The sequence below is a fragment of the Nakaseomyces glabratus genome, chromosome L (genome assembly GCF_010111755.1).
Source record: "Nakaseomyces glabratus chromosome L, complete sequence".
Lineage (NCBI taxonomy): Eukaryota > Fungi > Ascomycota > Saccharomycetes > Saccharomycetales > Saccharomycetaceae > Nakaseomyces > Nakaseomyces glabratus.
In genome coordinates this window covers 667,288-692,955 of record NC_088962.1, presented here as the reverse complement: position 1 = coordinate 692,955, position 25,668 = coordinate 667,288, and the positions used below count along the sequence as shown (strand labels likewise).

Below are 25,668 nucleotides of genomic sequence, written 5' to 3'. Positions count from 1 at the left end.
CAACCTTACGAAATATGGACATAATATCGAGAAGAGATAGTTCACCCGTAAATTGAACTGAAGCATGGAACGAGGTAAAGCAGCATCTTTTTTTATCCATCCAATGCTCGTTCTGGCTAGTCTCTGTATGCGGGTGTGCATACCTACATAGGAATTGTATAGAGCCAGAACAGCCAAAGGGGATGAAGAGCGTGATTTTGAGCCATATATGTCAATATATTTTCTAATGCATTCAACATGTCAAGGTTTTAAGGAATATGATATGAAACCCTTTGTTTCAAAAAAATTTGTACTGACTGAAGTGTTGAAAATGAAAATAGAAACATGTTACGCCTGGCCTAAGTGCAAAATATTACAACAAAAAAAAAAAGGGTCGATCCTTCACGCCCAAAATTATATGTTGAAACCAAAAACACCAACATCTCAAATTGCGGACAAAAGAAACATGCATCTGTAGTTTTATTGGGAGAAAGACAGCCACTAAGGGAATTGAAAAACCCAAAAAAGAGTCCATCAAAATAGCTAACATCTAAGCTAATTCTTACAAAAACAAAGTACAAGTAGAGAATCAGAAAAAAAGCCAAAAGAAAAACCGGGAGAAAATCATTTAGAGCAGAGAAAGATTTGGTAATAATCACGGCAGGACCTGTAGAGAAGGGCTTTGTTTTTCTTTTCAAATGCAATGATCTCATCATCAGCTTGACTTACCTAAAATAGTACACGCAATAAAAAAACCAGCACAGAATATTCCGTAGAGTTAGAGTGACTGCTTGCAAAATGAAAGTCGAACGAAGTGGGGGGGGACTTCTAAAAGAAGAAAAAGGATTCAGAAAGTGGAGAACAAGATCGAGCAAGGGCTAGGGAAGTGCTTTTAGGTCAATCTTCCCTCTCTCTCTCTTGCGTATTTCCCTTTTAATACGAGGTGTTATTTTTATAGACGCTACGTAATATTCTGTGGAGCATCGACTGGCTCTCTTATTTTTTTGTCTTTCATCATATTTAAATTACTATCGTTCTCTGTACGCATCCAGTTCCGAAAGAAATAGCGTGATGAGATAATGCTGCCCTTCTCTATGAAAACGCAGTGTTCCTCAGAAGACCATGAACACCCAATTACGTATGACAGACCAAAAGCATCGGTAATATATCTTTGTAGGAAATCTCTGGAGAGAACTTCGAAGGAAAGCTTAAGATTGTTCCCTTTGCTAGGATTTTCCATTTCCACTCAAAAGCCAGAGAGCAAGGAAAGCAAGCCCAAAAACTGGAAGAAAAATAGCCATGAACGTTATGGGCCAGCTGTTTATTCTTCCATCTGGCTGTAAAAACTTTTCTGGCAAAAAAGAGAGCTCCTTTCTTTTTCTCTCCTCACTTGGGTAAAGAATGGTGCGAGGAAATAGCACAAATAGAAATTGAGATTTGCTAGTCTCCTCATTGTATTGATCTTCGCAAAAATAGCAAAGAAAAGAAGAATTCAAAATTAAAAGGAAAGTACGTGGATTTGTACTTCTTTTTTTCGGTTCTTCTGTTCTAATCTCGCACACAATATTAATAATTGTGTAATAGTTGAAGACAAAGAATTCTGTGCGAAAATCCTTATAATTTGTACAAAATTTGGTAATAATTGTAAGTCCTCTTTTCCCTTTGAACCTCTAGGATTAGTACACACATACACAAACTATACACACACAGACATACACAGACACACCAACACACATGCCGATTTTCTATTGATTTCACAGGAAACTTTAAAGAAAATAAGGAGCATCGAAAATGGGAAATGTAAGAAACACCAGTGAAAATAAACTATATGTGACTTGAAAAGATGTGTAATAGTAAAGGAAAGAAAATTTACGAAAATAAAACATATATATATTACACAAACATTTCAAGTTTTCCTCTCTTGATATTAAAGTTTCCTTTAGAAAAATTAATAATTTGTAACTGCAAAAATTGATAGATTACTTTATCCATAACCTATAAGGAAAACATACACTCCCTTTAAAAATTATCATTTTTTTTGATAGGCTTTTTTTTTTCTCGAAGACAATAGCGAATTCATACCGGGGATATCTGCCATTGTTAATCAACTCAATTTTACTTCACCATTGTTTTCCAAGTTTTGCGAATAATAAGTACTCTAAACTGGTGCAGATACTACTATATGCATCCTTATTGCATTCAACCTATAATAGCAAAAGATTAATCGAAGGTGAATACACTGAAACTGATCTTCCCACCTCCACTTTTAACCACTATTTCTATTCTAATATAAAAAGGAAAAACACACTCTAATTTGACTAATATTTTTTACTCCACTGTTATTTTTTTACCTATTAGTTCCGCTTATTATAATTTAATTTCGGTACTATATCATAAAAAAAATAAGTTGTATTCTAAGGTTCCGAAGTGATTTTTTATCGTCTAAGAAACAGAAATAATAAAAACAAATATGTCTACAGAATTAGATTTGCAAATGATGCTATTTGATCAATTTCTAAACAGTTCAGAAGCCACATTGGCCATTCAAGACACGAGTATTACGTCAGGGGATGAATACGAACAAGCGAAGGACTCATTTTCCTCACCTCCACTATTTGCATCAGACATGCTGGATATGTCGTCGCTAAATATGGACTTGTCCTCGACCGACACTACCGCTACAAACACAACTGTCACGACCCCAAGTCAAGACAATATACTATTTAATGAAAAGTTTCTGGAGTTCAATTTCACACAATTTGACTTCAGCAACAATAGCAACTATAAAAAGAACAGCTCCCTACAAAATGCAACACCTTCACCACTACATATAAATGAAGAGGTGAGCAGCCAAATTCAGAATGCTGATCCTATCGATCTGAATAATCTATTAAATTTGAACCCAGACATGTTTGTGCCTTCACCAACCTCGGGCTCGATGAACGCTTCACCTCTTTCCACTAACAACAACAGCAACAACTATGCGTCGAGTGCTGCCACACCGATCTCTAGCTTATCTAAGAAGAGATCAAAATCGCTAACGGCTACACAAAACAATAGAGGCTCCATTCCTAAAATTAGAGGTAGGAAGCCATCTCTGCTTTTTGATGACGCCAAAATCTTCAAGTGTGATATGTGCGAAAGACGATTTAAGAGACAAGAACACTTAAAGAGACATGTAAGCTCTTTACACATGGGGGAGCGCCCATACTCATGTGACATCTGTTTGAAGTCTTTCAGCAGAAGTGACAACCTTAATCAACACAAAAGAACACACAACAACCCACACCCAAATAAAAGACGTACTTCCTCTTCTGCAACAGCACCTGAGAAAACTACACCAGCTCACTCTAATGAAGATGACTTAAAATAGGCATTTGAATGAATTATTAAATCGTTTAAATGTTCTTTGTGTTTGCATCAATTGCTTCCAAATATTCAATCCTACATGAGGGAAAATCCTCAATACTGGTTTCACTTTTTTTTTTCAATATTTTTTTTTTTATTTCATCTATTCATTGGATATCAATGAATAATTGAAATATATTTAACAAATGGAGTACAATTATTCCTTTTATTGCTTCTCAGGGGACAACGTTTTTTACTTTTTTTATTTCAATTTTTTTGGGCTATTTTTTTCTTCTTTCAGTTTACTTTTAATTTGCAAAAATTATCAAAGATGGTTTGGTTATATTCATATTACTTATTGATACCTTACAGTACAATCAGTTCAAATTATGATGATCAAATGGTTACAATTTTATCGGAAATTTCAAAAAGCGCTTGCCACACTTTATTGTGCTGGCTCGCTGTTTTTTTAGACCTGAAGGTAGGGTCCTTCTCAATGCAGCTTATTGCTATATCATACTAAAAGTTTATTTATTAATAAATATTCGATTAGTAGCTTAAAACCTTTAATATATTAATTTTTTACTGTTCACACTATTCCAGTTATTACATTTTATAGATAAAAATATATCAGTGCAAAAATAAAAGTATTGGCTAACTTTAGATTAAGGTGCGCGATAGTATCACTAACAAACATAAAGAGATTCATAAAAAATGAATATATATGACATAGTATGCCTTAACGCGTATAAGAGCGATCTGCATTCAGCAAATGAACTAAAGTAGAGAATACATATGGAGTTAGTGCAGATATTTTAGCAAGGCGTATGTTAATAATCAGCATATAAACAAAAAAGTGATAGGGCCAACTTATTTTTGGCTTTACAATGCTATCATTTCATACTGTTGAAACTCACTGGGGATGGAAAGCTCCTGTCTTATCTGAGAAGACTCTAAACAACTTCTTTTGGATAAATACACAACGAGGAGTTCCATATTATCTGTTGCTATATCAATCATTGAGATGAGACTATTTATCTCCCTTTTTTTATCAATGATTTTATGTGAATCCCATCTTATATCCTCCAAATCCTCTAACTTTCTTTGTTTTTGTATTATCGCTTTTTCTAATAATCTTTTCGATTCTAGGAGTCTGTTTCTGTTAAAGTTTTCTCCATCCACTTCAAATTCTTCCTGTCTTGTAGTAGCAATAGTAATATTTAAGATATCATTCGTTGAATAGATCTCCCCCTGAATTTTTAATTTATCTGCTTTGAGATGTTCAGCGGCATTATAAATCTTGTTAACAACTTGATTTTTAAAGCACCAGTACACGTTAATTTGGCCGCATTTTTCACAGGAAATAACACCATCTTCTTCAATCATTGCAGTAACTAGCTCTTTAACAATTACTGGAGATACGCCAGCACACTTCTTTGGTATCAGTTTCTCCAAATCTTTCATGCTATAGAATGCGAAATCATCCTGGAAGAATTTGAGGATGGAAGCTTTTTTCTGCTCAATTGTAATAACTTGCCTCTTAGGAGCCTATTGAAAATCCATTTCTTTTCATTTCAAAAGATTGAAAAGTTTCATGAAATGAAAACTTTAAATTGGAGAAATGTGTTTTGTTTGGCTAAGTTAGTAAAGAACGGTTCTAAAAAGGGTAATCACATCTTCACGGATATAAACACATACCATATTGCACCACTACTAGTTTAATAGAGCCTCAGTTAAAAAATTCATCAAACATTAGCAGGGAAGAAAGCAGCCTTGCTCTTTTATCTGGAAACCTACCAGCCCGCCCAGCAGAGTATTAACAAAATACTATATAATAAATAACGAAACCTAAAAAAGTCACATGCTTGAGTAGAAGGCTACCTATCACGGCTGGTACGGCTCGAAAGCTGTTTTTATCAGAAATAGAGATCGAAATACAAAGAAGATATAAATGCTGCTGAGGCAAACGGTAGAGATGCTGGTAATGACCTGGATCTGTGGTTTTATCAAGAAATGGCCAGGGCTGTAACTGACTTACGCTGTGCCTCTCTTCCAAGGTGATAGGTTATATAATCTGCGTCTTTTTTACTCATTATCACTTCCAAAGATGACAGCCTGTATTATGTACTGAGGTGTTGTTCCCGTTCCAGTGGCAAGAATATTGAGAGTTTTTGCAAATTTGGTAAGTTCAGACGGAGATAGCGAGCAAAGGGGAATACACTCAAGCTCTGTCTGACTGACCTTGCGAGCTATGTGCTGCTCTCGGAGATGGTTCACAATACAACTCCTTTTTCTATCTTTCAAAAATATGCTAGGCTGACCCACACAGAGTGTATAAATAACGTAATTCCGTTCTTGGTTAGTAGTTGTCCGGTGGCCATCTCTTGTTCATATATCCTTGTAGAGTTTTGACTGCTCAATTGAGAGTAGATAAATCCTGGGTCCCACGAAGAAGGGAGAGGACTGAACGAAGCGTATATTGTTATTCTTCTGTAAGAAAAATTTACATACGTGGGATGCCTAGGGCAGAGGCGTCCCTAGTCTGTTGGGGGGGGGGGGGGGGAGAACGGAGGAAATCGAATCGCACTGCGTTAATGCGTGAATAAAGGGCAAACTTTATATCCTGGAGTTTTGACATCTACTGTAGTATATATATTGAATTCGTAATGACGCTTGTAAATCTTCTTTTGTGAAGTAAATCAAGGAACATACAGTTGCATGCACTGAACTTTTTTCCAAAATATTGGAGGAACAGAATTCGAACATATAGTTTAGAAGTGCATTGTGAAGCTTAAGGTCTAGGGCAGACATTATAGATACATCATAATAAAAAATAGCAACAAAGTAATGAGATTTAAGAGATCGGGTTCGAGGTCTGCTTTTGATGCGAATATTGATGGAGAACTGAAAGATATTGTCAATGCGCCTGAAAATGGCAATAGGTGTGGTGAGTGTGGCTCAGCCGTGCCCACATGGTGTTCTACAAACCTAGGCGTGTTCTTATGCGGCAGATGTGCTTCTGTTCATAGAAAGATTCTAGGGACTGACCCAGATGAGGAGAGTGGTATCTTCTCCAACGTGAAATCGTTGTCCATGGAGAGGTGGGAAGCGGAGGACATAGACTCTGTGGCCTCTTCTGGAGGTAATAAAGGAAACATGAGGAAATGGAACCCAAAGAATGAACCTTTTCCTTTCGATGGAGATGAGGATAAAAGTGCTGTCGAAAGATTTGTTAGAGAGAAATACATCATAGGTAAGTACAGAAACGATCAAATAATGCCCTCAGATTATGGGTCTCGGAGTAATGGTAGAAGAAAATCTACTGCTAGATTTGATAACGATGATTATGATGATTATGGTATGCCCCGTCATCGTAGTAGAAGCAGAAGTAGGAGTGTAAGTGGTCGCAGCCGCACCTCCTCATTTTATAGGAGTGGTTCTTCTGCCCATATCTCGGAGCATGATTTCGCTTATAGCAAATATGGTAGGGAACTAAGACAACTGCGGGAGTTAGGTTTTACAAACGAACAGAAAAATATTGATGCTATAACATATAGTCACGGGGATGTTAACGGTGCTCTTGATTATCTGAATAGACGCGAACAAGATCGGCCTCTATCAAGAGCAACAAGTAGATCCAACGTACACAGCCCTGTTAATAACATGTCAGGCTCTAGTAGTCAAATGGCCAGCAACCCACCATTGCCTTCAAGACCTCAGCAGACTGGTCCCAAGCCTGCCGTATTTGACGGTACTGGTGTGGTAAACCCCACATCACAACAGGAACCACAACCAGCCATATTTGATGGGTCAGTTCAGCAATATTATGACCCAGCTACAAACATGATTTATGTTGACCAGCAGCAGTACATGGCTGCAGTCCAAGGTCAAGGCCAACAATTCCAACAACAATCACAACCTCAAATGGGAATGCCTATACAACAGACAATAGGTGTACAACCAACAATGACCGGGATCGGATCTCAAGTACCGATGCAATTCAATGCCACTGGGTCAGTTAACATGATACCAACCCAGGTTCAAACTATGACTGGGAGTGTCCCAATGATGCAACCTGCTGGCATGCAAACCACTGGGTTTGCTCAGCAATCTGTTCAACCACAGATCGATAAGAATGCAATTATGAACCTGTATAGTAAGCCTGACCAGTACACAACACCTGTTGAAATAACGCCAAATACGCCACAGTACCAACAGGTTCTACAACAGCAGCAACTACAACAACAGCAATTACAACAACAGCAACTACAACAGCAGCAGTTACAACAACAGCAGTTACAGCAGCAGCAATTACAGCAGCAGCCTACTTATCCAAATCAATACAACCCGGGATTTTATATGTAGTTTTCATTTAGTAAATTACTATTAGCCTTATTCCCTCCACCCTCAAAAAAAAATAATATATATAAAAACTTTTAATAACTAATGTCAATCATATGTTAATATTCTATTCTAGGCACATTAAAACATGCTGTTTCTTAATTAATAGTTGAATTCTGATACGCTGATCGATAATCAAAACAGCATGTACGAAATGCATCATATGCACGGTATGAATTTGCACGGTGATATGGTGCGCTGTGTCGTAGTGAAATGCGAAAGCAACATTGTGCCCCTTAAAAACACGACATTCAAAAAGTGATTCTACTATGAGAAACTGATAAGAGAAGGAATCATTATCACGAAACGTAGAAACTTCTCCAAGTCCGCATGAGGCAAGTTACATGCGATTGCACCGATCAATAGAGCATTCCTTGTATCGTTGTGATAGATGTGAATGGTAGGTCTCTTTTTTGTTTGGCACCTACACCCTTGTCTCTTTCGCTTGCATGGGTTTTTGCACAGTGTCTTTGTGCCCTTGCTTGTTTCTGGGTTTCTGATTTCAGTTTCTTCTACTTCTTTGATGTACTTGTAAACCACGAGGTTTCCTAGAGAGGTTAGTGTGGCATATGCACCGATGACTCAATATCTCTCCCTGAACTATAGGATAGGAATGCCATTATCCTGCAGAAACAAGAGAGTACGTAGCTGGACCCGGTAGTTCATTATTTGCTAAGTCGTGTTGCCTCCGGAGTACAGTGATCCGCCCTTATTCTTGTGAAATCATCGAAACCAAAACTGCCTGTAGGATGGCACGATAGTGGGGCTATTTGAATGTGAACAGTAGAATGAACGAGTTTCAGTGAACAGTTTGTACAAAATAGTAACATATACGTTATGTCATTCTGAAAATTAGCAAGAACGCCACCATTGTAACCCTAGATCATTTTTGTTCTGTTTCTCTTCCCAGAAAATGCCTGTGAGTCAAACTCATGTTTCTCTCAATGCTGCTATCATTGTATTTTCCGATAAACCAAATAACAAAAGCACGCATACATAATAGAATATCATCTCAGAAGGGTGTATAACCTATTAAATAAAGGTGCCATCAAGTATATATACGTTTGCAAAAACAGATTAGACCAACCCCATCTGTTTATTTTCAAACGTAAAGCAGTAACGTGTATGTGAGAGTTAATACCGGAATAGTGTTTTCAGGGACAAGCGTGTTTGCTGAAGAGCCTAAAAAGGCAAATAAATAAGATAAATACGGTAAACTTTTTTATACACAACCTTTTGAGTAGTTCTGTTTACGATACTGGATTCGTTTTAGAGACACAACTTTGCTAGCTATTACACCAGGTACATATTATAAGGCTCATCGGCGTTCGTTTTCTCGCTCTACAAACTCTACTGGTTTGTTTTTCCGTGATAGAGCGAAAAGCGAAGATACGGCATTTCTAACATTTCAGGAACCCATCAGGTTAGCAGGTGTCAAAAACAGTTTTGAGAAGAGATAGCCGGTCAGACATATAAAAACTAAGAGCGTTTGAGTTTCAGTAAACGTGCCACTTTGATTATCAACGCGACTTTAATATTAAAGAAGTATCCCACAAAAGAGTTCGACGGAGAGCACGCTTAAGGACATCTCAAAAGAAAAAAAAAGGGTACTGCTCATAGTTAATATACATCATAGGTTTGGTGTTTGAGATTCAGTTTTGTTATTGATCTTTTAAAAAAGCACCCACAGAAAAATCAATAAATATCAATAAACATCATTGATCAAGGTAACCAAGACTTTAAGAAGACAGCTAGATATTGTATATGTGATTCTACTAAGAGCTCGATTACTACAGTGGCTTTTAATTAAAACACAGCATTCAGGAACATCTTACTGGCTTGATAGCAGCAGGAATTATATTGTTGTAAATAAAGTTGAAGGATTTTCATCCGCATACGAGAGGCAAGATATTGTTATCCAAAAGCAATATAGCATAAAGTTCACAATTTGAATTATAACGGATTTGCTAGTTAGGTCTTAAAAATTAGTACTCGAGATGAGCTCCCAAAAGATGGATAGATTTCGCATACAGGACGGTAAATATGTGGTCGAGAAAGAAATAGGGAAGGGATCCTTTGCCACCGTTTACCGAGGGCATGTTACAACTGATCCCAAAAGCCACATAGCGGTCAAAGCAGTGGCAAGAAGTAAATTAAAGAACAAAAAGCTTCTTGAAAATTTGGAGATAGAGATAGCCATTTTAAAAAAGATAAAGCATCCACATATAGTAGGTCTGATAGATTGTGAAAGAACTACCACTGACTTTTATTTGGTGATGGACTATTGTGCTTTAGGAGATCTAACATTTTTAATAAAAAAGAGAAAAGAATTAGAGAATAATCACCCATTGCTACAAACCGTTTTCAATAAATATCCACCTCCGAGCAAAGAGCATAACGGACTTAATAGGGCTTTCGTGGTATGCTACTTGCAACAGCTTGCATCAGCGCTAAAGTTTCTTCGGTCAAAAAATCTTGTCCATAGAGATATAAAACCCCAAAATCTGTTGCTGGCAACACCATTAACTAATTACCGTGACTCCAAAACTTTTCATGAGCTTGGGTATGTTGGGATATACAATCTGCCGATACTAAAGATAGCAGACTTTGGGTTTGCAAGATTTCTGCCAAGTACCTCACTTGCTGAAACCTTGTGTGGCTCTCCATTATATATGGCGCCAGAGATATTAAACTATCAGAAATATAATGCAAAAGCTGATCTCTGGTCTGTTGGAACTGTCCTATTTGAAATGTGTTGTGGTGTTCCACCTTTCACTGCTTCTAATCATTTGGAACTGTTCAAAAAAATCAAACGAGCACATGATGAAATTAATTTTCCCGAAGTTTGCGAAGTTGAGGATGGGTTAAAGGAGCTGATTTGCTCATTGTTAACTTTTGACCCTGCGAAGAGAATAGGGTTTGAAGAGTTTTTCAATAATAAAATTGTTACAGAGGATTTATCTCACTACGAAGTAGACGAAAATACAGAGCTTGAGTCGAAATCAAAAGACTTACAAGAAAGTAATATGTTTGTATCCGAGTTTTTAATAAAAAAACGAAATCAAAAGGGTGTATCCTCTAGGAAAGATACTGAATTTATTCCAAAATCTAAGCAGGAGCCAATGTTAGACCAAGCTTATAAGGATGAAACAGAAATGGAAACAGGAGTGAAGTATGGCGTTAATATTGCACCTGAAGTCTATCAAAATGAAATGATAGATCCAGAAAAACTTGCAGCAAAGCTGATTGCAGCAAAGCAACTCGGCAGTGATGAAAAATTAACAAACAAAAACATAAGCCATTTATTGAGTTCAAATTCATCTAGGGTTAATAAATTGGATAAAAGCAATCTCTCAGGAAAATCTGATTCCAGTCTAGATCGTGATTATGTTGTTGTTGAAAAAAAAGCAGTGGAGGTAAATTCATTGGCAGACGATCTTGCGCAGGCAAATGTCGGGAATAATGACGAAGCGGTAAAGGATCAAAATATTAAAACTTTAGAACAGCCGCATATTCAGGTTCATCAACCTCATAATGATATTCAAAATTTACAAAGAGCACCATCAACTACGAGTGGGGGAACAAGCTCGCGAAGAGCATCCCTAGTTGAAAGGAGACTATCTATTTCTTCTTTGAATCCTTCAAATGCGTTATCAAGAGCCCTTGGTCTTGCATCTACTAGGATTTTTGGATCCTCAGCACAAACCAACAAGAATCAAACTTCTAATTCCACGTCACCGAATTACACTCAACCTTTGCTAAACTCGCAAATTTTTTACGACCTTACTGAAAATCTGATTTTGCATACAGAAACATTGAATCAACCAGCACTTATTAATGTAGATCATGCCAAAGGAATTAATGAAGTGATAAGGATTTTAGAATCCCTTTCAGCTAAGGCATTTGTTGTGTATTCTTATGCCGAGGTAAAGTATGCTCAAATCATTCCTCTACCACAGGCGGTAATACGAGCCTCACCTGCGCTTCAATTTGAAAAGCGTTTAAGTGATGATAGTAATCCAGTCATTGATGAGGATTCCGATGAGGAGTTAGATGTTCAAAAAAATCTGTCTAACACTCTTCTTTCTGAGACAGTTAATACTAGATATAGGTTAAGAAATGACAGTAGCCGCAACAGTTATAACAAGAGAAACTCGTTTAATAAGGAGAGATTCTCCTTTTCTTCACAAGGCTCAAATAATTCTAAAAGAACGAACTCTTATTCATCAACTCTACTTCCAGCTGAAATTATTTCCATATCCAAAGAGGCAATTGTTTTGTATATGAAGGCATTACAGATTCTTGCGCAGTCTATGAAAATTACATCAAAGTGGTGGTATAGCTGTCAGGAAAAGATTTGTTCACTGAGGCTAAATATTCTTGTTCAATGGATCAGAGAAAAATTCAACGAATGCCTAGATAAAACAGACTTTTTAAGGATGAAACTGGAAGAATATGAGAATAGTAAGCCTGGAACGCATAATCAAAGTCCGAAGTCCAAAATTAGTAATGATTCAAATGAAGATAATGTAGCCGAGAAAGTATACCTTGAAAAATTGCTATATGATAGAGCTCTTGAAATATCCAAATATGCAGCCAACTTGGAGTTACAAGGTCAAAATCTGCACATATGTGAATTAGCATATGCGACAAGCTTATGGATGCTGACTATATCACTCGAAAACTCTCCCTATACAGACCAAGGAGAAGACGAATATGATGAATTTTTGAAAGATACCAACGATGTTCTAGATTCTGAGGATAAGATAATTATTGGAAAGTACATCAAAAGCATATCTCATAGACTGAAAATGTTACGCCAAAAAATGGCAAAATATTAAGATTCATCCAAAAGGGATGCATTAATTGGTTGTTTTACAATAACCTAAAAATAGACTTATTCTCTGATAATAGTTACTAGTTGTCAATTTTTTTGATCTTCGAATAATGCTATTTGAAAGCCCAATGTACATCCAATAGCGTATAAAGTAATTTCTAGCCTTTGACTAATCTATATATATAATTATCAAGGTATATAATGATATAAAAATTTTACGAATTCCATTTTTTAAAAGACGGAAAAAACAACATTAAGGCGTTTAAGTACGGTATTAAGCTCGTAACGTTACATAAAGACTGACCAAAACATGAAAGGTATGAGTTCTGAATGTTTCTTTGCCTACGACCACTTGATGACATACATACTCTATAATCCCAACTACTGTAGAATTATGAATTTAAAGTACAAGCGAAATAAGTAAAAGATTAAAAATATTCAATAGAAAAGTTATTTAAATACTTTTAACTAATAGTTCAAAGATAGTTATGACAAGGTCACCCATATCCTCAAACACTCCTTTAAGGTTTTAATAACTAGATATTTATCTGATTTTCAAATAGGCTGTAGTACTTAATTGTTATAGTAATAAAAAGATCTCTTTAAATACAATGATTTGAACTGATAATCCCAAAGGTATATACGTAAATCATTCAAAGATTCTTTTCTTTTTAATGCCGTTAAATCTCATGTACCGTATTAGATGTCCTCATGTGACTAAAGGGTTTGAAAATGAGTATTTATCTGGAACAATTGGACACTAATACATGATAATTGTGGTAATATTTTTTTCAAAACCTCTACGTCCAATGTCATACTACATATGATTAGGTTAACTCTCTCGTAACTAGTACAACTTTTGATATCAATAACAGTCATCCCAGAATACGCGTTAGTGGACGTACTTTGGTCGTGCTTGTAAACTTATAACTCCATAGGACACACAAATAATGTTTTAGTTTCGCTTGAATAAAAATATCAATCAAATTTATCTCATTCATATGTAAGATATTTTTGGGATTTTATGTTGAAATAAACCTTGTACCAATAAGTCAGTGCTTTTAAAAGATACCAAAGAGGTCAACACTAAAAGATTCGAATTAGCGACGTCTTATGCAAATTAATTCATCTTAAAATAATTCCACAAATTACTTTCAACCTACTCTGTCATCTATTTTGGGGTAAAATCTAATGAATCTCTCAATCAGCCGAATTATTATTGATTGTATATCACACTGTTAGTTGCCTGTGTTCCATATATTCCTATAAAAATAAAAAAACCATAATGTTACCAATTGTCCTTTGATTTTAGCTTTATAATTGTATACTTTTTAATGACAGTCCAAAACCCTCGTAATGTCTCTATATGTGACATAAAAAGCCTGGTACTATTTCCATCAAAAATTGCTGATCATGTTTCCAACAATAACAATACGGAAGTCATTGTGTATAATAGAAGTTTCTTAAAAATCATAGTTTAAAAATAAAGAACTCTTTTATGTCTGGTAGATTCAATGACCATAAGATCTGATCTTTAGTTGTTCTTTCTTATCATTGAATGTATTATTCTACATAAAATTTATAGAACTGTACTAAAATCAACCAAACCTTGATTTTTGAAAGTGCCTTTTTTACTAACCTAGTGAATTCTTTAGGTTCTTAAGCATTTAATAGGGTTAGGTTATTTTTTAGACCCTAAATTTAGCTGGCGTTAGGGTTAAATGACGTACATCATCTAACTGTAAACGAAATCATACACCTCTGTTTTCACACCTTTAATGATTCCATGAATAGCTCGGAGCAACACCTATAAAAATAGACAGGCCCATCATTAGGGCTTAACATTATATGATAAGACCTAACGACATGTACGAAACCAATAGCTTTGATCCTGGATTATATGGGTGGCTAATTACTGTAATGATCGGCTCTAGTGCAAGATAAGATACTACAATCAAAACACAAGTTTTCATCATCTTTGAGCAGAAAATGAATTGCTTTGAATTATTGCCAGGCGCAGCTACTGCGAAATAGTCATCTATAAGTAAAAATTAGAAATTTGTCCATACTTGCCAGATACAGAAATCACCTTCATCCAAAGAGAGTGACTTTAAAATGTGACATTTGTATTTGTATATATATATTACTGTTAAAGTTGCTCTTGCGTGTCAATTATTTGAGAATTTTGTCTATGATGCAGGGGCTTATTCGTATCATTTGATTTATAAGGGACTCCCCGCGGAAGCAATGCATACCCTCCCCTCATTTCCGTCGTTGGCCGGTCATTCCACATTAAGAACGGATACCGAAGATATACGTTGTCGTTCCGATTTACAGTTGTATGGGCTTAACTAGGCTATGAGGTTTATATTCCATACTTATAGCGACCAGCTCTTATACCGATATTATGATACTGTGCAGCTGTGGATGTACTCTTTAAGAATACTTTGCTGACTTTTCAAAGATTTCCAAAATTTTTTACATCACAATTGCGAATACCTTAATAATAATATACAGTCTATGAAACCATATAGTTGAATTCTTTTGTGTGGTAAACTTGTAAACCACATTATAGCACGGGATCAGACTACTCCACCCAGCACTGAGTATGAAAAACTGAAATTTTAATACTAAGAGCCATTAAAACCCTAAAGTTACTCCTGCAAGGCAGTGACTTGAAATTTTAGGGCTTCAAAAGTTTTTGCTCAACTCTCTCAGCAGCATTAGAATCATGCACCAGGGAGATCATTATTTCTAGGGTACGGTTAGCTTTCTATTTCCTACAAAAAGCTGTCCTTAACATGTGGTGGTAGAGCTTAAAGCTCAACAGCTACCCTTAGCAGTCTACTTTCTCAGCTGTAATGTGATATTAGGGCCATGTACATAAAAACTTTGTCCACAGTACTAATTGCACGCAAAAAAGTCCAGTTTTACTTTTTCTTTTCTTGTTGGGATAATATAGTATCTTTCTTTTTTTTCCTGTGCACTCCCTGAGAAAATTGGGAAGGAAAACTGTTTCCTGCGGACTCTCGTCATATTTTATTTTATTTCTTTGATTCCTTCCATACGGATCCTTCAGGAATCTTCACAATATGAATCAACTACTATTATTATGCTATTTTGTACACCTACACTTTCACATTTCAAAAAGCCCTCTCCCTCTTTGTTCGTTCACAAGCCATGGAAGTAAGTAGGAGATGCCGGAAGTTAGAAGAAAAAGGCGCATTAGTCCCTCCCACAACAGCACTTCCACTAACAATTACGCATTTGTGGATTACTTGGATCATTACTATGCTCCCACTATTAAAAGAAACGAGCCCTATTCAATTGAATAGGAGTGCTGAGAATACTAGGCATCAGCGAAAGGCTCTTCTTAACTGCTCTCGTCCACTAATGATTTTTTGGATAGTGTTAATTTTTTTCCGTTTGGTAGCAAGACCTAAAGTCCAGATATTTAATTTGACCCTCGCACCTATAGTTCCTATACAGTATCATTTCATATACGTAGTTTTGAAACGGTATGGCAGCCTCTTTATTTCGTCCTTGCTCGCTGCCTAGCCTTTTGATCTGTTTGGTACTCTGTGCTAGGGATGTCCCACCCACTGTTGGATCTTAGCCAACACGAATTTTATTTTTGTAGAATCTTGCTTTTTTTTCTCTTCTTGCTCAGACATTGGGAAAAGAGGTTTTTATTTGCCTTGGGTCTCTTTACATCTGATCATCCCGTTTTCAACCCTTGCCTCTATCTGCTAGCTTTGTGACCTTCTCTATCTGGGATTCCTCCCCCTTCCCTTCCATGCTTTTTCAAGACCTCCCACTCATTCTCTCCCTTACCTATTCTCCTAACCCTAACACAGCATCACATTTTATCATAGTTTCAGCTCAGTAGAATTATTCTGATCTCTGTCTATGAGGGCAAGCTCTTTAGGCCATCGATGCCAAAACTAATCTCACACTATTCGTACTGACAAAATTACTGGATTTAGTATATGCTCTGGCCCACAGCCAATTTCTCCCTCTCTTGCTCTCACAAAACTACTTATGAATTTCTTACTATTGCAATTACAAATGGATCCAGGTTTTTTCTTACTGTGCGGTATTATACTGTGCGCCCTATCCAATGATCCATCTATCCCAAATTTATATATGGCAAATATTGTAAAAGATCATTTATAAGAACTGTTTTAGTTACAAAACTATATACTTTCTTTCGTAGTATATATATTTTCACCCCAATTCATGAAAGTTCACTATCTGTTATGGAGATCATCATCGTTCTAAGAAAGTATTAGATTGAGATCATAAATTTAAAGAGTTACCATTAAGATATTTTCTGAAAAGGGAGGGTTATTCATTAGAGCTCTTCTAAGTTGAAGCTAATACCAAAAAAAAAAAACACAATTACAATCTAGTACTGGAAAGATATCTAACAACTCCTATTCACAAAAGATCTAACAAAAAAATCATTGAGAGAGTTAGGAAGTCTGACAAAAGTTTTATCTTTCCTTCTAACACACTTCTTCTATTGCCAATAGCTGAAGAAAAAAAGGTCCTAGGAGAATCAAGGAAGTAGGACAAAGATCATATTTTGCATACCGATACCTTTAGATCACTGTCTTATTCCGTCTGTAACTGATTTAAAATTCTCCGCTGCTTTTCATTAGTCTTTCTACCATACAACAACTGATTTGCAAGATTTGATCTACTTGCAGTTATATCTACTAAGAAGTTTACAATCGTTGGAATATAATCTACAGTGGGTCCGTTCGTGCCGTACTTGTCTCGATCGATTAACAACTTTTTTGTTGAAAGGACAGAAGCTATCAGGCCATAGTAATCAATTAACACAATATTTGCTATAGTGTTTTTGGTCTACAGATATTCATAGTTAGCCCAAGCCAAAACATTTTAAGTGAGCATTGAGTTCTTTTTTGATCATAACTTAATTGCCTTTGCTCTCCTGTATTTCAATTTGAATATCAATTATAAATTACACGATTTACGATCTAGCTAAGAATCGATAAATTAGAGTTGAATTCACAGTAAGGCGTAGTGACCCTAAATTAAAAAAGTTACATTGCTTCCTTCAAATTCTAAGTTTTACTTACATCCTCCTAGTTTTAAAATTAAATTATTCTTCAAAAATTTGCATTATTCGTGGCATTTGCACTTGTACTTTTCTTTGTTTCAATTACATTAAATCAACTCAACTTCTATAAATTGGGGTTTTTCGAACTATACGGCACTCTATTTGGTTTTATTATTTTTTTTAGTTTCTGAGATATTTCAAACCTAATATCACAGCGACTTATTACTGCATATTCCGTGTAACAACTACATTTTTCCAGTGAGAAGTTCATACAATTCGTTATTATTGGAGAATAATAATATTACTCGCTATAAAGTATCGAAAAGAACCAAGGCTATAGCTTTACTACAATTGACAACTTTTCAAATTCAGTCTGCTTCATTCAACTTCAAAAACAGTCTGATTGCTACTTGTTGTATTAGTCAGACACCTTTCGATATTTACAAGAGTTTATACTTAAAAGTCATCGAAGTTTTTTTAACATTTTCAAACTAACTCTACGAACAAGAGTTTAGAATATTATTTTATCACCACAGGCTTTGCTATTTTTGGTCAATTGACGCTAATAAAACCTGTAAGGTAATTATCATTTCTTGATCCACAAAATACACGTCGTAAACTATTAAAGGAATGTCGTCAAATCACCAACCTCATCTATCGATTAATTCGATACAATCCCTGATAGAACCGGTTACACCGCCTTCACTAGGACAGATGAACAATAAGAAAAATCATCAAAAAACGCACTCTTTAGATCTGTCGGTGTTTAATCAATTCATCACATCCAATACACCCATAGATTCATTAGGAACATCTAGCTCTTCAACTCAAACCTCTCCCTTAGGTTTACTTCAAAAAGATTTACAGCAAAAGCAACAATTACAAGGATATTCCCAAGCAGCGTCTCTCGGACTTTTGAATGGTCATTCCCATAATATAACACCAAACTTACCTCTGATTGATGAATTTGATATATCTTTTGATGTTACTAATGCTGTCGATAATTTAGCAGATAACTCAAATGTTCTAGAACCACATCTTAATTCAGTGGCCCCGGTAAACCAAGTTAATATAACTGTATCACCACTTGTACCTGAAATGGAATCAATGACACTTGCTGATAACAAAAAATTAAACAGTTCTAGTATGGATAAACAGAGAACCGTTTCACATAGCAGGCAAGGGAAGGATGAAAAAATGAAAGGTAAGAAAACGCCTCAAAATAATAGATCAAATAACCAAACTAAAGCCAAATATACCAATAAATTGAATGATGTAGAAACTGATTCAATTAATATGACAGATATATCAAATACACCACTTAAGGAGCTTGATTATGTTAAATTGGCAACAGATCAATTTGGGTGTAGGTTTTTGCAAAAGAAGTTGGAGACTCCGTCAGAATCAAATTTAGTCAGAGATCTTATGTATGATCAAATCAAACCTTATTTTCTTGAGCTCATTCTAGATCCGTTCGGAAACTATTTGATTCAAAAACTTTGTGATTTTCTAACTCCTGATCAAAGAACGGCTTTGATCGAGGCAATTTATCCTAATGTGTTCCAAATATCCATAAATCAATATGGTACGAGATCTCTTCAAAAAATTATCGACACTGTAGATGATGAACAGCAAATTAACCTGATTGTGAAGGGGTTTTCGAACGAATACACATCGATCAGACAAGTAGTCACACTGATCAACGATTTAAATGGGAACCATGTAATTCAAAAGTGTATTTTCAAGTTTCCTGCTTCCAAATTTGATTTTATTATTGCGGCCATCATTGATCAGAATAATATAATTGCTATCTCTACTCACAAACATGGCTGCTGTGTGCTACAGAAGCTTCTCAGTGTCTGTACTCTTCAACAAACTTTCAAAATATCTGTTAAGATTGTACAGTTTTTGCCAAATCTAATTAACGATCAGTTTGGTAATTACATTATCCAATTCCTGCTAGATATTGAAGAACTTGACTTCTATATGTTGGCTGAATTCTATAACAGACTTTCTGGGGAAATATGCCAATTGTCATGTTTAAAATTCTCTTCGAACGTAGTAGAGAAATTCATGAAAAAATTATTCTCAATCATTTCCAAGGTTATTGATTTGTACACCGAAAATACCGAAAAATATAGAAACTCTGGTGTGTTAGAGAGCTTGATTTTACCTCCTACTATAACAGAAGATATATTTAATGCCGCAGTGTGCATTTTGATAAAAATGGTTGATGTTTTTACTATGAAGCTGAATCTTCTTATTAGAGACAACTTTGGGAATTACGCTCTTCAAACATTACTTGATATCAAGAATTATGGAAAGATTATATCTTTCTATAGCACAATTAATAAAGAGAAGTTTCAATTGGAAAGTGACTTTAACAAGAATATCTGCAACAATTTGTCTCAACTTTCTACTGATTTTGGAAGTAAGATAAGCAACCTTGTCATACTGACCAAAGAATTGTTACCTAGCATTAAAACAACATCATATGCAAAGAAAATCAAGCTTAAAGTGAAAGCATATGCTGAGTTTACAGGGGTTCCTTTTACTGAACTAACATCTAAAAAGCAGTTACACTCAGATGCTCAAAGCTCAAAAACCCCACCAAACAATAGAAGTAACAGAGTTTACTCTTCAGATGTCAATAATATTGATAGCAAAAGTTCTGTCTACGCCAAACAACATGCCAGACATTATTCTTTACCATCCAACACATTCAATGGAAGATCTACAAATACCTTACCTAATACTCTCTACAATTATCCACCTCCAACTATGCTGCAAAATATGAATGAAAATCCATATAACAATGACATGTTTGGTAAGCAACATAATATTCAAAGTGCAACTGGGTATGGCTCAAATAGATATGTTGGTGGCCCCCTCTTAGGAAATATTTCCCAGTACCCTCAGATACCGTTTATACCACCAATTGAACAGTCTCAGCAAAATATCCCAACAAGCTTTAACACTATGACTCCTACAATCCCAGGCATGGTAGGTAGACAAGGAAGTTCATCACAATCCTCAGTTTATATGATGAATGATAATTGTGCCAGTGGAGGAAGTAGCAGCAGCACGTTATATCCTAATGGTATGATTGGGTCTTTTAGTGATGTAAACCCAAATCAACAGCCTGTTAGGTTCAAAGGTTCTGTTTATCCCTCCGAAGTTATAGATAATAGTCGCCAACAGCGAATCGTAAGTAGCCCTTATCCACAATACGGTTTTGCTAATGAAGCTTTGGGAAATCAAAAAAACTTTGGAAACACAAATGACAACAACGATGAAGCAAAGTTTGGTTTTGGCTTTCATTGAGAATTGATAAGAACATCTACAATTGTTGAACCTTCTACAGGACACAACAACCGCTAATCGTATGCAAAAAATGGTAGAAAATTCTATATTAAGGGTACGAAAATGCTACCCTGAGACACATATTGCTTTGCTTTATAGCAAAAACCGAACTTATAATTTGTTGAAACAACTTTTAATTAATCAAATTTGAAAAAAATGGTAGTTAATGGTATGTTGATGTATTTAAAGTAGCCACACACACATCGGAGATGTGGATAATGTAAAAAATGAAAAATACTAAAGAAAAGGGTTTGAGTTTTAGTTATAAATAAATTTTGAACCGTTGTATTCTAAGAGAGTTCTTTTTGTGAGCATTGGGATTCATGTGTATATTAATGAGGCACAGGAAGTAATTTTTTTTATGATGTATTACGATTATCGTGGAAATGATGATTTGCCTTGTATGGGAATTCTTTGTATTAAAAGTATTGATAGGTTATGTTGTATATTATTGTATAAAAAATAAATACATGTCAAAATGTAAAACCAAGATACAACATGAAGAACAATTAAGTCATATATGTTTACATCGACATCAATGTAGTTGAAAATTAAATCTATAACTTTACTATAATCATGCATGTCTGATTATGATGGCTGACTTTGGCAAAGACTTTAATTAATAATCTTTTAATGAAAATGCGATCATCTATATTTTTTTTGACATTCTGTTCCCCAATTTCGCCCACAATCTGAATAAGTTCGAATGGGGACGTAAAATATTTCTTATCAAGCAATGAGCTAAATTTGAGATTTGGCAAAATATGATGTGATTTATCATTGATGGGGGAATTACTGTCAAGTTTAAAAATTTCAAAATCAGGCTCTACTCTAACACCTCTTTTACATCCATATAATAAGATATTTTCGTGCTGATTTAGCAAAAATATTTCCGTACTTTGAGTTACATTTCGAAAGTGAGATTTAAGAGTTAGCATATGGGTTAGATTTGGCAATAAGGATTTGGTGTTAAGAGCAATTATGGTCTGCGAGTGATCCTTCTTATTAGTCAACCCTGAAACAAATATTATTCCATCTATATTAGTACTCAGCATTGACACTATTGTTATTAAATTCCCCGGACGGTCCCATGTCTGTACGCTCTTTGGCATAACTCCGTATTTGACTGAAAATATAAAGGAAGTCAAAATCCCATTTCTTGAGCCAGCATATATCCTATAAGTTTCGTTATCAATGGGATTGAATTTTACACATGTAATTTGACCTTTTAATCGCCAATAACTTCTTTCCTTTGGATATAAAGTTAATTTATTGTCAAAAGAGAAGTTCTCAGAAGACACAAAATGGAGCTTGTTTCCTAATAGATAAAATATGTGATTGGGGTCTAATAAGGTCACATATGTCATGTATTTGTTTTCTATTACTTTAGATCTAAAGTTAATAGTTTCATTTCTGTTCTGCACAGACCAGAATAGAATATTTTTTCCATGAGAGCCTACCATATGAACTAAAACTAAACCTAAATAGTATTGGCTTACTTCAAAATTTGCGAGGTCTATGGTAGATTCTTCTGTATCTTCGGGACGAAAAAGTAGAATAGCAGTATTTGGGGGTGAATCTATCCTAGTTTCTAAAATCTGACCAGCACTAGTAATGTATAACGTTTTAGTTCGATGTAGTCCATCTTCGATGTAATTAACGTCTTGAGCAGCAATGATCTTATCCGAATAGGGAAATGTGATATTATTTGTGCTCACAATAGATGCACTACTCTCACTCTGTTTGAATATTTGGCCTTTAGATAGCACATTATTATCCACCATATACCGAATTGATCTATCTTTCAAATATTCATCTTGAATCTTATAAGGATCTGTATAAGCTTTTTTGGATTGCTGACCCAATAAATTGACCTTCACATTGTTTAGCACATCCCGGCTATATTTGTTGCCACTCAATTCTATTGAAGCATTAATGCTATTAGTTATCTTAAAATATCTTCTCTTTTCTGTGTCATAAAAGTACCCAGGAAGTTCCACAGCCATAATATAGCGTAGTAGGTCTCTATTAGTACTGTTATGTTGTTAAGTCAGGAATGTGTTATAACCAAAATTCATGTCAATAAACTTATGCCACGCATTTGTCTTGAAACATTTAACAGTATCCTGTGGTTAAGTTCTACAACCACTTTTAACTCAAAGCCGTTACTTCTCTACAAGTTGATCATGATTTTGATGACACTATGAATTATGCATTGTGTTTGCTCATTGGCGAGATTCGAAGAAAATTGTCAACTTGAGTTCCAGGTACTTGATGTCACGTGATTATCGGTCGCTTGATTGCTTTCTATACTGTCTTATAATAAAAGGCACATTTGAGTTTGCAGGCCTATTCAATCATAATCATTTAATACTTGCAAAATTGCTCCATTTTAAGGGCATTATCTTGAAAAGATTTCGAGGCTTTCTTCTGTCCAATCGAAGTTACCATCATCAACAACATCATTCAATTCCCTTTTCTTGAATAAGAATTCTCTTTTCATAGGTGGGACCCTATTGTTGGTTGCTTCCAAGAACCTGTATAATGTTTTATCTCTTATAATACTTTGAGCTTTTGACTTGTCGTCAGCGCGTTCTTGTGTACTTGGGAAGTCTAGCCGACCATATCCTGGAGGTGAGGGTGACCTATTTCGCATGTTATCAAAATGGATGTTTCTCAACCTACCTTCATATTTAGCACATTCTATATCGCTTTCTTTCGCGTTATTAGTTTTATTCTCTATGAAATTGCTAACCTTCTTTTGAAACTTTTCAAAATCAATTTCATGTTTTTTTTTTGCAATTGCATTTGAATTTGGACAAAAATCTTCTAAAATCCAAGGTCGTTTTGAGAAAGGGTTTTTATTAAAATCTAATATAGATTGTTTATTATTTTGTACTTTATCATTATGATGAGACCACTTCCAATCATATTCTTTGATGTTTTCCAGGTCTAGTCTTCTTTTGAATGGAATAGTTTTTTCAATACTCAAGTGATCCCCACCATTGGCATGACATACTTCTTTAGGTAGCGGGTTGTCTGCCTTACTATCATTTGAAACCTGTGAAAATTTTAGCGGTGAACTAAATTCCGGTTTGATAGAGCTTTTTTCAAATTGGCTTTGTTTCTTGGCAGAGCCAACATCTTGGCTATCGAATTGTGTTAGGATAAAATCATCAGAATCTTGACTATCTTCTCTTTTCACTTGTAGAACAGTAACTAAATTTCCGTTTTTCGGCTTTCCATCTACTTTCCCTTCTTCTTGTATTTCATTTGGTAGTAATACTTCTTTAGGTTGATCCTCAGTTGACTTCAAATCGTTCGACGGATTGATGAGCCTTTCACGTAACGTCTTTGTGATAAAATCTTGCAAGTCAAGCAATTGCGTCACATTCATTGCGGTTACAGTTTTTATGATTTCATCGTTAGGCATGTTTGGTATATTGATATACTGAAAGAAGATGAATGACAGACAATCCGATTGTTTTTTTTAAAGCATCAATAATTTACCTTGACGTGTCAGTACTATATCGTTCTCTCTCTCTCTCTCTACTTGCATTCATTCAAGTTCCACACATTTACCGACCTTTTATTTATGAAAGGCTATTCATTGATGCCACAAGATATAATTTTGAACTCAAATGGCCGATGCAACGATTTATAGTCAAATCTAAATGACCATCAATGGTACTACACTTGTAGTTGTGAACCAATTCTTTCACAGATATCAATTTCGGGTCATCGAATTTTGGTGAAAAATTAATTGAATCAAATTGGAAACAATGGCGAACTGTAGCAATTGCGCAGTTGCTCATCTCATATATACCCCGGCTATGTTTGTACAGTTCTATAGATAAATAGCACCCGTTTATCAGATACATTATTCATACATTTCATTTTACAAGTGAACATATTTCTCATTATTATGTCACTGCATGACTATTTATTGAAGGAGTATGGGCCATCCGATAGGAAAAAGAAGAGTAAGAAAGTAGATAGTAAATCAACAGCTCAAAAACCAAATAATGAAGATGTCAATAGCAATGCTAATAATCCCTTGAGAGATAACTCTGAGAAATCCCTATGGTTAAGTCATGGTGTAAATAATATTCCTGGAGCACCGCTATCGGACAATTTGACGAATAAACAGAAGAATGGCATCAATATCGAACCACCTTCCAGAACAGTATTAGAACCAAAGACCCACAATATCGAGACAGTATTTAGAAATGCGCAGGGTCATAAGATAGATGTCGAAGCTAAAACGCTTGACAGTGACTCTGGCAAAAGAAATAGCCAAGAAGAAAGGATACGAATATTGAATATGGGCGAAATACAGCTAGCTGGGCTAGATGGTGTTTCAACTATCAGTAGTAAGTACACGGCTGAAATACGAGATAATGACCCAGCGACTGAGTTTGATCATAATAAAGGCGTGAATCATCAAAAGATATCACCTTTAGGTAGGAAGCTATACGCAGGTACTGCTACAGAAAATAGGTTTGGGATACTACCAGGTAATAAGTGGGATGGGGTTGATAGATCAAATGGTTATGAAAAAAAGTGGTTTAAAAGACAGGGCGAACTTGCGGAGTCAAAAATTCAAGAGTTTACTAATAGTGAAGACTATTAACATTCACAGAGCAAAGAA

The 25,668-nt window shown here is 35.4% G+C and overlaps 9 protein-coding genes across 9 annotated transcripts; 6 read left to right on the top strand and 3 right to left on the bottom strand.

Moving 5' to 3' along the window:
• Positions 1-2,449: 2,449 nt before the first annotated feature.
• Positions 2,450-3,352, top strand: GVI51_L05929 (C2H2-type zinc finger protein; the record flags this gene model as incomplete). The annotated part of the gene is made up of 1 exon (XM_449039.1): positions 2,450-3,352. The coding sequence occupies one exon, from the start codon at positions 2,450-2,452 to the stop codon at positions 3,350-3,352; it is 903 nt and encodes a 300-aa protein (XP_449039.1).
• An 857-nt stretch (positions 3,353-4,209) lies between these two features.
• Positions 4,210-5,028, bottom strand: MND1 (Mnd1p; the record flags this gene model as incomplete). Its single annotated transcript, XM_449038.1, has 2 exons — positions 4,210-4,875; positions 5,026-5,028. 2 exons carry the CDS (start codon positions 5,026-5,028, stop codon positions 4,210-4,212), a joined length of 669 nt encoding a protein of 222 aa, XP_449038.1.
• A 1,146-nt stretch (positions 5,029-6,174) lies between these two features.
• GTS1 (Gts1p) lies at positions 6,175-7,692 on the top strand (the record flags this gene model as incomplete). The annotated part of the gene is made up of 1 exon (XM_449037.1): positions 6,175-7,692. One exon carries the CDS (start codon positions 6,175-6,177, stop codon positions 7,690-7,692), a length of 1,518 nt encoding a protein of 505 aa, XP_449037.1.
• A 2,033-nt stretch (positions 7,693-9,725) lies between these two features.
• ATG1 (serine/threonine protein kinase ATG1) lies at positions 9,726-12,569 on the top strand (the record flags this gene model as incomplete). The annotated part of the gene is made up of 1 exon (XM_449036.2): positions 9,726-12,569. One exon carries the CDS (start codon positions 9,726-9,728, stop codon positions 12,567-12,569), a length of 2,844 nt encoding a protein of 947 aa, XP_449036.2.
• A 3,176-nt stretch (positions 12,570-15,745) lies between these two features.
• GVI51_L05841 (uncharacterized protein) lies at positions 15,746-16,123 on the top strand (the record flags this gene model as incomplete). The annotated part of the gene is made up of 1 exon (XM_449035.1): positions 15,746-16,123. The coding sequence occupies one exon, from the start codon at positions 15,746-15,748 to the stop codon at positions 16,121-16,123; it is 378 nt and encodes a 125-aa protein (XP_449035.1).
• Positions 16,124-18,284: 2,161 nt separating this feature from the next.
• MPT5 (Mpt5p) lies at positions 18,285-20,978 on the top strand (the record flags this gene model as incomplete). The annotated part of the gene is made up of 1 exon (XM_449034.1): positions 18,285-20,978. The coding sequence occupies one exon, from the start codon at positions 18,285-18,287 to the stop codon at positions 20,976-20,978; it is 2,694 nt and encodes an 897-aa protein (XP_449034.1).
• A 596-nt stretch (positions 20,979-21,574) lies between these two features.
• On the bottom strand, positions 21,575-23,023 carry GVI51_L05797 (uncharacterized protein; the record flags this gene model as incomplete). The annotated part of the gene is made up of 1 exon (XM_449033.1): positions 21,575-23,023. One exon carries the CDS (start codon positions 23,021-23,023, stop codon positions 21,575-21,577), a length of 1,449 nt encoding a protein of 482 aa, XP_449033.1.
• A 395-nt stretch (positions 23,024-23,418) lies between these two features.
• On the bottom strand, positions 23,419-24,450 carry SAE2 (ssDNA endodeoxyribonuclease SAE2; the record flags this gene model as incomplete). Its single annotated transcript, XM_449032.1, has 1 exon — positions 23,419-24,450. The coding sequence occupies one exon, from the start codon at positions 24,448-24,450 to the stop codon at positions 23,419-23,421; it is 1,032 nt and encodes a 343-aa protein (XP_449032.1).
• A 492-nt stretch (positions 24,451-24,942) lies between these two features.
• Positions 24,943-25,650, top strand: BUD13 (Bud13p; the record flags this gene model as incomplete). Its single annotated transcript, XM_449031.1, has 1 exon — positions 24,943-25,650. The coding sequence occupies one exon, from the start codon at positions 24,943-24,945 to the stop codon at positions 25,648-25,650; it is 708 nt and encodes a 235-aa protein (XP_449031.1).
• Positions 25,651-25,668: the final 18 nt, after the last annotated feature.